The sequence below is a fragment of the Sinocyclocheilus rhinocerous genome, unplaced genomic scaffold (genome assembly GCF_001515625.1).
Source record: "Sinocyclocheilus rhinocerous isolate Xijiao unplaced genomic scaffold, SAMN03320098_v1.1 scaffold2277, whole genome shotgun sequence".
Lineage (NCBI taxonomy): Eukaryota > Metazoa > Chordata > Actinopteri > Cypriniformes > Cyprinidae > Sinocyclocheilus > Sinocyclocheilus rhinocerous.
In genome coordinates this window covers 227,384-240,035 of record NW_015642816.1, presented here as the reverse complement: position 1 = coordinate 240,035, position 12,652 = coordinate 227,384, and the positions used below count along the sequence as shown (strand labels likewise).

At 36.1% G+C, this 12,652-nt stretch overlaps 1 protein-coding gene across 2 annotated transcripts in view; it reads right to left on the bottom strand.

Annotated features, from left to right (window-relative positions):
* epha5 (EPH receptor A5) overlaps positions 1-12,652 on the bottom strand; it is an 81,883-nt gene that overhangs the window by 24,777 nt on the left and 44,454 nt on the right. For both annotated transcript variants that reach the window (XM_016573692.1, XM_016573693.1), the window contains exons 6-7: positions 3,165-3,289; positions 999-1,158 (exon numbers count right to left, since the gene is read on the bottom strand). In XM_016573692.1, the coding sequence (XP_016429178.1) occupies positions 999-1,158; positions 3,165-3,289 (285 nt within the window). The remainder of the gene's footprint in view (positions 1-998; positions 1,159-3,164; positions 3,290-12,652) is intronic.

Genomic DNA, 12,652 nt, shown 5'->3' with positions numbered 1-12,652 from the left:
GTGGCCAGTAGTGAGGATCAGTTTCTTCATTGGCTTTGTTTTAAAGCCCTGTGTTAAGTGCTCCGTCCATTAGCTTGCATAAGAGTGGCTGTGGGTCGTCATAGCTTTTTTCGTTTTCTAAGTGCATCGTATCAGTGTTTCACAGAACAGTCCAAAACACTGAGGTCATGAGGAGCTGAGGCTCGTTTTCAGCCGTATTCTGTCTTTAAATGGCTCAACAAAGCAACCGGCAAATGCTGCAAGGTGAGGAGCAATCAGAGAGGGCGATCGGAGAGCAGATTAAGTTTCGGGCTTTGTGAGGGTTGTCGCCAGTGGGGTGGTCGACTGAGACGCCCAACGACAACCCTGCTGCTGTAACGTCACTTCATTAGAGGATGAATCATGTCATCATTTACTCGAACTCATGTTGGTGCACAGACATATGACCTTCTGTCTTCTGGAGTTATTTTGAATTATATACTGGTTGCTCTTTTCCATGCATTTACATTGACTGTGGAATAGAGAGTTCAAGCTTGAAAAAGGACACCAAAGGCCAGATTTACTAACATTTTGCACAAGCACTAACCCTCTTTTGGTGTTAAACTACTGTCAGGATTTAGTAAAGACAAGCAAAGATTTTACAGAGGTTGTGTTGCAAAAGACACAAACTTGGCAGATTCGGAAGGATTGTCTGCAAAACACAAATTTCATTAAAGTGCTTTAGGAAAACTATGGCTGAAAGCAATGTACTACTATCAGAACATTATCATAAACATAGTCTATACGACTTCTCGAAATCGTCTGATGGCAAAAACCGCTTTGTGTGAGGAATGTAACCAAAATTTAAGTTGTTATCCGTTGATCTTAATCTCTAGTGAGCGGTTAAATGCTGGAACTGGCTCAATGAATCACTTGAGGATCAGAAGAACGAAACGTTCAGACTTTCAATGACTTTGAATGTGGCTCATCCATTTAAATCTTATTTTATTTTTGGTTTGTTTGTTTTATTTTTCACTTACAGTAAGGGCTTGTTTCAAACTCAAAGCGGCGGCTGAAGCCTCCGTAGCCCGCGGAGGTGCGCGCTCTGATTTGAAAGATGTACGCTGAGGAAGGTTTAAGGCCATCCAGCAAAACATCCGTCTCCTTTGACTTTATGATGGTGTAGCTTGTTTCCTGATCCTACAGAACCACCAGAAGAAAAGAGAAGACAAAAACGGTCAGAGAGGGAGAAAACGAAGGATAAAGGCCTCACATCTCATGAGAGAACGGCAAAGTGTGTGTGTGTGTGTGTGTGTTGTGGCCAGTAGTGAGGATCGGTTTCTTCATTGGCTTTGTTTTAAAGCCCTGTGTTAAGTGCTCCGTCCATTAGCTTGCATAAGAGTGGCTGTGGGTCGTCATAGCTTTTTTCGTTTTCTAAGTGCATCGTATCAGTGTTTCACAGAACAGTCCAAAACACTGAGGTCATGAGGAGCTGAGGCTCGTTTTCAGCCGTATTCTGTCTTTAAATGGCTCAACAAAGCAACCGGCAAATGCTGCAAGGTGAGGAGCAATCAGAGAGGGCGATCGGAGAGCAGATTAAGTTTCGGGCTTTGTGAGGGTTGTCGCCAGTGGGGTGGTCGACTGAGACGCCCAACGACAACCCTGCTGCTGTAACGTCACTTCATTAGAGGATGAATCATGTCATCATTTACTCGAACTCATGTTGGTGCACAGACATATGACTTTCTGTCTTCTGGAATTATTTTGAATTATATACTGGTTGCTCTTTTCCATGCATTTACATTGACTGTGGAATAGAGAGTTCAAGCTTGAAAAAGGACACCAAAGGCCAGATTTACTAACATTTTGCACAAGCACTAACCCTCTTTTGGTGTTAAACTACTGTCAGGATTTAGTAAAGACAAGCAAAGATTTTACAGAGGTTGTGTTGCAAAAGACACAAACTTGGCAGATTCGGAAGGATTGTCTGCAAAACACAAATTTCATTAAAGTGCTTTAGGAAAACTATGGCTGAAAGCAATGTACTACTATCAGAACATTATCATAAACATAGTCTATACGACTTCTCGAAATCGTCTGATGGCAAAAACCGCTTTGTGTGTAACCAAATTTAAGTTGTTATCCGTTGATCTTAATCTCTAGTGAGCGGTTAAATGCTGGAACTGGCTCAATGAATCACTTGAGGATCAGAAGAACGAAACGTTCAGAATTTCATTCAAAATATCCAAATTAAATAATGATTTGTTGATAAATTAGATACTTAGCAAATCTCAGATTTTGTTCCCAATCACTGAAACTGAAATGGAAAAGAACGGCCAGTACATTATTAGAGCATGGTGGCCAAAATATAAAAGAAAGATGAAGAAGGGGATAGTCTACACTTTTTCTAATCAAATGTAAGCAAATTAGTGACACTGACAATGCCAGCTGACAAAGATCAGATTTCTGGACCATTTAGTTCTCGAATGAGGCTGTAAAACATGATCACTGGATTTGCATCATTTTGGGTTGAGGGCTTCTGTCAAAATGTAAATAAATAAATAAATAAGCAAGCAAGTGGGGGGGTTCCCCCCAAATAAACGTTTACTTAAATTTAAACAAAAACAGTGATTATTTCATGATTACTTGATGAATAGAAAATTCAAAATAGCTGCATTTATTTATAAACAAAAGTCTTTTGCAACATTATAAATGTTTTTACTGTCACTTTTATTCAGCAAAAATGCATCAAATGAATATTTTTACTTTTTTTTGTCAATCTTACAAAAACTTTAGAATGGCAGTGTATCATGGTTTCCTCAAAAATATGAATAAGCGCAATTGTTTTTAACATTGATAATAATCAGAAATGTTTCTTGAGCAGCAAATCAGCATATTAGAATGATTTCTGAAGGATCATGTGACTCTGAAGACTGGAGGAATGATGCTGAAAATTCAGCTTTGATCACAGGAATAAACATATATTCACATAGAAAACAGCTGTTTTAAACTGTAACAATATTTGACAATACTACTGTATTTACCGTATTTTCTAATCAAATAAATGCAGTCCTGGTGAGCAGAAGAGACCTCTGACCTGTAGTGTACTCTATACCTCTCTAAATATCCTAGACTTTTCTTTCTTTGTTTCTTTTGATTTTGGCGTGCAATGTAACCTGTGCCTGTTTACAGCATGCGGTATTTACCTTCTCAAAATACTTGATCTCATACTCCAGGATGATGCCGTTGGGTCGGTCGGGTCCCTGCCAGGACACCGAGATGCTATTCTTTGCCGTCTTGCCTTTCTTCACCACAGTTACAGGAGACGGAGCTGAGAACAAAACAGTTACATCTCACCTTACATTTCACCTCAAATCAAGCCGAAAATGTATTTTCTTGCGTGATGCAGCGAAGCCCTGATGCAATGTGCTGTAATTGTCTTTTTAAAGTTTCCAAGTCTATATACTTGAGACTTGTATTTGATAAGTCTAACCCCTCAGCGATTCCTAATTAAATGAAGATATCATATTGTGCTAATTACTTGAATGAGTTTCATACTGTTCAGAGGAAAAGCAATTCAGAAATATGAAATATTCTAAACTTCAGTGGCAGAGACAATCAGAGAGAATGTCTTTCATCTTAACTAGCTGATCGCTTTGAGAAAACAATGACGTACTTCAATGTTTGTCCAACCTAATTATTGCAGATGAAAAATGCATGGTGTAATCTGTCCTGATTTACCTCCTTCCCATAAAGTCCCAGACATGACATCATTCAACAAGTATGACATATTTTTATGGTTTATATCATTTGTCCATAAAACACTGATACTACTTAGAATAACTTTGTTACATATTCACAATGTTATATTATAGTTTTACAGTTCAAATGGAGTTTAAACTCTACGTGGCAAGAGTGGTATTGCAATATTGAGTGTATATTGCTAAATAAAGCATTACACAGATTTCACTGGGTAAGAGTCATTTTTGTACCTTAAAATCACTATAAAGCATAACCTGAAGTGGCTATATATAATACATACTGTATATATATGTGTGTGTGCAATAAAATTTCATAATAAAAAAATAAACCTAAATTATAATTAAAAATGTAAATAAATTACAAGTATTTTTCTATATATTTAAAAAGTACAATATTTTAATACTTTTTAAAAATACAATAAAAATTAAAATAATAATAAAATATTATGTTGTGAAACATTATTGCTAGTTACATTTATTAACCTCAAATGTTTTTTTTTCAGCATTTATTTAATTGTAGGGTATTTATGGATGCTAAAAAACAAACAAAAAAAACTATTTGAGACTAAACCCGTAGTATGTCTACTAAAAGGAAGTGAGCTTGAAGAAATGACACACAAGCAATGTATTACAAGAACAATATCATAAATATTGTCCATGCAATATGTGAACTATATACCAAGTTATCTGATGCAAAAAAACAGCTTTGAGGAAAAATTTAAGGACCAAATTTACTGGATCAGTGAGAACCAGATCAGTCCAAATCGTATACGAACCATTCAGACTGCTTTTGTGAACTGGATCAACTTCATTAAAAAAACATCCAAACTAAAAGAACAAATTTGATTATTCTATATGCAAATCTCAGATACTTAGTGCTTTTGCATATTTTTTTTGCTGTTAAAATGAGGTATCATGCAATTTGTTTATTATTTTTTTTTGTCTGTCTTATGCAATGATTCATATATACTGTGTGGCTACAGTGCAAATAATATCTGGGATATTATATATTATATACATTTGAGACAGACTTTATACTGTTTCTAGTTCCTGTTGCACTGTAGGGATTAGAAAATAAGAAAAGCTCATAAAACTTACATCCTGTATAGAATAAACACATAAAACCTATTGCAAACTAAAACTTTAAATTCAATTGTTGATTTTCCTAATTCTCTCTCTTTCGCTCTTCAGTTTTCCTCCCATACGTCTGTGTTTGGTGTCATTATATGAGAGCACACATAAAAAAAATAAATACAATAATCCTCCTATCTGTCTATATGTGGAGCGCTGAAATCAAACCCGGCTTTATATTCCTCAACAGAAGTGTCGGACTGTGTCCACGAGATAAATCGTGTTTAAGTTCTCTGGACGATCCCTCAGGCGCTGATCCAATAGCTCAATAGAAGCCCATGATAGAAAAGCAAAAAAAGCCTTTTTCCCCATCCTCTCTTCTTCCAAACAAAAAGTAACTGTATCCTTTTTGCTCAAACAAAACTGTAATCATTCCTATCTTAAAAGCCTGAAACGGTATACTTGGCAACCTGATCTTCAGGCCTGCAGGAGAAGAGAGGTATTGTGGAGGGTAGATGGGCCACTTAAACGGTCTGGCAGCCTGTTAAATGTTTGACTTTCAGTCAGGCGGGAGACGCGGCCCTTTGAGTTATTGATTCTCAATAATCCTTAGGGTCAGCACAGGGAATTTTGATCTATATTGGTGACAAAACAAAAACATCAGCAGGGGATCCATCAAACAAAATAGTCATGCTGTGTGACAGTGAGTGAGAATATATATCCAAATACACGTAAACAGGTAGGCACATGCAAAATCATTGGCCACAGAATGTCCCATAGATTTACACAGAATCTGAATGCCTGTAATTCACACATCACATGTTTATTTTGAAGAATCGCTGAGTTTCGATGATAATGTGGTCCTTAGATGTGGCATGCATTTCTCTTTCAATGTAAGGTTATGGGATCTTTCTGCTGAAGTTTAAAAGGGTAACACACCCAAAACTTCAAATTCTGTCAGCATTTGCTTATCCTCATGTCATGCAAACTCATATTCAGAATGAAGATATTTTTAATATTAATTTTTATCCATCCATTAAACGTCCACAACCAACATTTTTAAGCTTCAAAAAGAATCATAACACATCATAAAAGCAACCCATATGAATTAAGCAATTTAATACAAAGAGACATTTATGATGAAAAAATATCTATCTATATATCATCTATCTATCTATCTATCTATCTATATCTAGGTTTGGACAAACGTGAGTAAATGATGACAGGATATTCATTTTTGCATGAAAATGAATATCATAATTTGTTTGTAAACAAACAAACAAACAAACAAAATAAAAACTGTGGTTGCCAGAACTTTATGACAAATAAATAAATACATACATAAATAAATAAATAAATGTAGTTTGTAGATAGATCAAAGTAGTCAAACTATAGTCAATAAATAAATAAATAAATAAATACATGTAGTTTGTAGATAGATTAAAGTAGACAAACTACAGTCAATAAATAAATACATAAATAAATGTAGTTTGTAGATAGATTAAAGTAGTCAAACTAGTCAATAAATAAATAAATACATGCAGTTTGTAGATAGATCAAAGTAGTCAAACTACAGTCAATAAATAAATAAATACATGCAGTTTGTAGATAGATCAAAGTAGTCAAACTACAGTCAATAAATAAATAAATACATGCAGTTTGTAGATAGATCAAAGTAGTCAAACTACAGTCAATAAATAAATACATAAATAAATAAATGTAGTTTGTAGAAAGATCAAAGTAGTCAAGCTACAGTCAATAAATAAATTAATAAATAAATAAATAAATACATGTAGTGTGTAGATAGATCAAAGTAGTCAAACTACAGTCAATAAATAAATACATAAATAAATGTAGTTTGTAGATAGATTAAAGTAGTCAAACTACATTCAATAAATAAATAAATAAATACATGTAGTTTGTAGATAGATCAAAGTAGTCAAACTACAGTGGTAGTCAAAGTCTGAGGTGATTTTGGGGCCCTTGAGATGTTTTGACATGCCCCGACATGTGAGCTTATTGCAGCTACTTATAACATACTATTGGCCAACATGTAATTTTGGTGGTAAAGAGAAAGACACATGATGAATAAAAGTTCATCGCAAGTAGCTTTTCCACAAGTAGTCACACACACAAACACAAGACGTCATCATGGTTACACAACTTTTTCACTTCCAAAAATATTTCATTTTACTGTATTTAACAGTCCCATTAGATCTATTACAGTTTTTCAATATATTGTATTTTGGCTTGATTTGATCATACTTTCAGTTACATGTAAGTGTAAACCCCATTTCACCATATATGAAAATCCATCTAATTCCACAGATATTCCCCATAAAATCAACACAGGAAATGTAAAAATGTGTGCCGATTTAGTGCAGACCTATATGACAGCACAAAAGCAGCGAAACCTTCCTCTGTGTGAAATTTCACAGTCCTATTTTTAGCTTAGTGAGAGATTTCATCTACCACGCTTCACAGAGTACATTGTGGACCATCTAAGAAGTGCGATAAATCTACATACTGTTTATTTTACAGCTTGAGTTTCCGAAAAAAAACAAAAAAAAACAGTTGTCAATAATTCACAACAGCTTTACAGTTGTAAAACAGTGAGTTACAAAACACAGTCAGCTATAAAATGCAAAGGTAATAAAGTCCTCGACAGACTTGTCACCAGTGACAGCTCACAGTGCAAAGGTCCCGCTCTCAGTTCATTAGCAGATGGAACGGCAGCATTCTCTGGGAAGCGTGTCAGAGGAAGTGTGATGATCGCACTTTGATTAATGCCTCCAAATGAGAAGTGTTGCCTTTATCTAGTGTGAGAATCTTCAAACTCGAAAGGCTTGATATCTGTGCCAGCCGACGAAACAGCCCTCATGTAGCGAACTATTTTTGTCTTTTTTTTCACACATCCCAAGCCGCTTTAGCTTGGTTAATCGCAGCTGCCAACAAGAATCCAGCTTAGCGTGAGCAGCATCAAAAAGCCGCATCACTTCCTGGCTGTACAACACTGACTCCAGGCAGCACTGGTTTTTGTGTAGGCGGAATCTTCTAAGCAAATATTTGCATGTAATTCAATTGAAGTTAGCATGCCGGGCCGTGGTAAGAAAGGTCATCTCCTCCGCTCCGGCCCCGGATGACTGCCAACACCAGGATCTCAACAGGCCGTGTGCTTGTAAACAAATGTTGTTTGGGGAGCCCTGCCGAGAAGCAAGTTAAAAACCCCTGGCAGAGCCGAGCGGCCCACCGGCCAAATCTAGGCCTGAGACATAACTCCTGCCAACAGATGCCTGACCTGAGAACTATTAGCTACCAAATACAACCTTAACTGTTTGCCAAACAAATCTGCCCTTATGTATAGCATCTGTCTAGAAACAAGAGTGCAGATTCTAGGACAACGCAACACATATTTTCCTAACAAGTACTTTTTTTCTTGTTTTCAATTAAAAAAATATGTATATATGCTTGAAAAACAAAATAGATTTGAGACTTGGACTTTTTTATTACGTTGGTACAGACATGTACTGCGCCGCTTTTATTATGTTGCTTTAGGAACATATCGCGGTTGTTCAGAATTCAAATGTCCGGTGAGTGTCGCTAAAAGTTTAACGCTCTATCGTGTTGGAAAATAACAAACCCTCTACACCAAACCAGCCCTAAACCTACCCGATAGTGTTAACGAGCGCAAAAAGTGATATAAAAACCCATTCCCTGATGCAACCATGCTCTTTTAACTTCCTTCTATGCTGGTTTGAGCTGTTTAGTTAAACCATAGTTTCACAGGATTCGTATCTGAACTCTTCACCTCACAAGTGTGACGCTATATCGCGTGAGCTACCGAGCAAACCCATACATAGCTGTATATGTGACTCGAACGTTCAAAAGTATCAGTTTTCAAATCTCACAGCATGTTATAATAATATAATAATATTGAAACTCTACACTGTAAAAAATAAGTGTAATTTCAACTGTAAAATTTTGTAAAAACGCTACGGAAAAAAAAACTGTTAATAGGTTAACAGTAAGTTCCCGTACTATATACAGGGGAAAACTGTAAAATATCTAACCAGTAAAATGCTGTTAATTTGACAGTTTTTAGAAGTAAAAATAACAAATCAATTAATAGCAGTGTGCATTGTTGAATTTACTGGTTTACATTCAAATTTTCTTGTTTGTAAATTACAGTTTTATACTGTAAAAATAGTTTACAGTTTTTCTGTATTTTTTACAAAATTATTCTGGCAACCACAGCTGCCAAAATTATTTTGTAAAAACTACATAATTTTTTTTACAGTGTAGCCCTGTAAATCATCATTTGTGTGAAAAGGAATACAATTTCTCTGAGTTTTACTGCCTCTAGTGTTCATTTCAACAGGAAGCTGCAGCAATTTGTACATATCGTTTTTTTTTTTTGTTTGTTTTTTTAATTTTGCAGAAATGTAGGTAGAGGCACATTGTAACATTGGATGTGAGAATCTGTACATGTTAAGCAAGCATGTTTTGATAGTAGCTCGCTTAGCTGTATGCGCATTGCGCAATGTAACGTGATGCTACTGGTTGCGAAAATGAACGTTTTAATGGAAGGCTAAACCATTAAAAAAAAAAAGTCTGTCAACCAATTGAAAGTTAGTCGCGCTGCTACTATTAGTTACAATAGTTACTCCCTAAGATCGATCAGGTCACCATCTGCAGAGACTCAAGCGATCCAGTGACGGAAGTGCTGAGTTTAGTAAAGCACAAGTGCTCACAGCCGCGTGCCAGGAGAGCTTTGCTGAGAGGCTTTGAGAATACTTAGTGTCACAACTCTTTTCAGACCGATGCGTCATGCACTCAGCTGTCAATGAGAAAATAGTCAAGGCTCACAAATTAATTCAACAAAAAGAGCTCCACAAATGCCTCCACTCATGCGTCTGTCGACATTTATCAGGGAAAGCACTTGAGAGGCACGCCAATGCTACGCGCTAATCGCGCGCACCTGCAAACTATTCAGTTTGTTTTGAAATCCCGCTCGAAAACGCTAGAAATTAGCGAGCATTTGATCAACCTGTACAAACTGCTCCCAGTTCTAAAAAAATCCCTCCACTTGTGAAGCAAAAACAGAATTTATGTCATCGACGTCTTTGTAAAGATTCGCATTAGCGAATCTGCAGAGACTCAAGCGATCCAGTGACGGAAGTGCTGAGTTTAGTAAAGCACAAGTGCTCACAGCCGCGTGCCAGGAGAGCTTTGCTGAGAGGCTTTGAGAATACTTAGTGTCACAACTCTTTTCAGACCGATGCGTCATGCACTCAGCTGTCAAAGAGAAAATAGTCAAGGCTCACAAAATAATTCAACAAAAAGAGCTCCACAAATGCCTCCACTCATGCGTCTGTCGACATTTATCAGGGAAAGCACTTGAGAGGCTCGCCAATGCTACGCGCTAATCGCGCGCACCTGCAAACTATTCAGTTTGTTTTGAAATCCCGTTCGAAAACGCTAGAAATTAGCGAGCATTTGATCAACCTGTACAAACTGCTCCCAGTTCTAAAAAAAATCCCTCCACTTGTGAAGCAAAAACAGAATTTATGTCATCGACGTCTTTGTAAAGATTCGCATTAGCGAGCTAGCGTTCCGCACACAAGCTTTGTTGACTATGCGTGGCGGCTCGCCTTGTGCTGCAAAAATGATCATTTTGCTTGTCATAATTAATAGTGTTTTAAAGAGCATAATTCCTCTGTTGATTTGAGAGTAACTTAATGAGCTGAGCAGATGTTGAAGTCGTCTCTTCAGGGGGGAAATACTGTAGCCTCACAGGCCCAGTGAAATAAATTAGCACCTTAAAGACTGTTTCTGCACGCCTCGTAACCGCATCTGCTGCGCTTTTGTGACAGAGATGCAATATTATGTTAAATATTTCTCCCTAAATTAGAATGCAGCGGCTGTGCGTAAAGGTTTGCGAGAAAGGCCTGAGAGTTTAGGATAATGGATTGGGCAAAGTGAAAATAAATGTCTTATTGCTGATGGCACCTGCAGCACCTGCGCCTGCTATTGCGTTGCAGCGCTGTGGGTGTGTAAGCTGGAGCCACTCTTCCCTATTCTAATATTGATTTATAGGTCACTAGCGGGTTGAAGTTTTCATGGTGTTTAACATTGCTTTGATTGTCAAAGCATTCAGTAATGAAAATAAGAAACTGATTGACCAATGCTACACAGCCAGAAGCATTTCATTTCTGTTATCAAGAGCATTTTGTCTCTGTAACTTAAAGAATAAAATTTACATGTGTGTGTTGTAATTTAAGAAGGTATTTCTGTAAAAAGGGTATAGCGGACTTATTATAACTTGATTAGTAAACACAATGGCAAAAATTAGCACGACTGAGTCATATTGGTTGCTTTACCAATATTATTACAATGTTATCACAATATTATTATAATACCAATCAGTGTAATTGTATCAATTATTATAGAGTGTGATACTAATCAACAATAGCACAACAAAACCCTCAAAATCCATCAAATGCATTGCTAATATTTTATGCTTGTTTTCCCTCCAAAAATGATGTCACTTCCTGCAAAACTAAATTCCCAAGAAAACTGTTACAATTAGATTAGAAATATTTAAATTAATAATAATAATAATAATAATAAAAAGCTAGATTATTGCTTAATAAACTGCCAGTTTTTTTATAACCCTATTTGTGTTTAATTCACTGATATTTTTGTATGATTTATATATACAACTCTATTTATTAATATTTGAATATGTATTTAATAATAAATGTATTTAATATTCATTCATATTTTGAACAAGCTTTTTAATATTTTCAATTTCAAAATTTACAATTACATTTTACATTACTTGACATTTTTATAATTTTTTATATTTATCTTTTATTTATGTATTTAGTAATAGTAGTAGTTTTATGTCAACTTAAACTAAAAAAAAAAAAAAAAATCGTTTTTTAAACACTTTTTTTTCAGTTAGTTGCCGATGCCCCATTTCTAATTTTATTTTTACATTTTAATTTAAATTTTAATTTACTTTCAGCTCTATTATGATTACCGAAAACAATTAGGGAACACATTTTCACTATCAACTATAAAGAGTTTTCCCCTCAATAAACTCCTAATTTGCTGCTTATTGATAGTAAGTAGGTAGTTGTTGTAGTATGTGCTTTAGAAGTACTAATAAACAGCCAATATACTAGTATTATGTATGTTAATAAGCAACTAGTTATTAGTCAATATATGTTATTTAAAGTGTTACCGATATTTTTAAGTTTTAGTTAAAAACAACAACACCGATTTAATTATGATACCATGATAAAGAAACCGAATACGATTTCCGTCTTCAGTCAAAGTTGTCAGTTTAATATTTTAGACTATATATTAAGACATAAACGCAATGTACAGCATTGTAGGACTATCCCATAATGTGTTTGCTTTGAATTCTGGCCTACAAAAGATCCTCAAATGGAGCTGTGCTTCAAACGAGGAAAGACAAAAGCAAGATAATGGAAAAGTGATTTCCAGTCAGACGACACATAAAAGCCGGTATTCCCCCTCAATATTTCAATAGCCATTCACGTTCAGACAGTCAAGCACCTTTGTGAGCAGGTCTGGTCTCAGAACTCCAGCCAAACCTCTCGCTTAGCCTCCAGCCATCCAGTTCACATAAAACATGACCGCTTCTCGACACATCGACCAAACGGATTATCCCGACCGCAGCGCCAGAGCGCTCATATACTGCTGCAACCTGCACTCGCCTCACGCAAAACCCTTCATTTCAAAGGGGTCTTATCAACACTAACACCTCTGCGATACACACAACAGACTCAACACACACACACACACACACACACACACACACATGCACACGC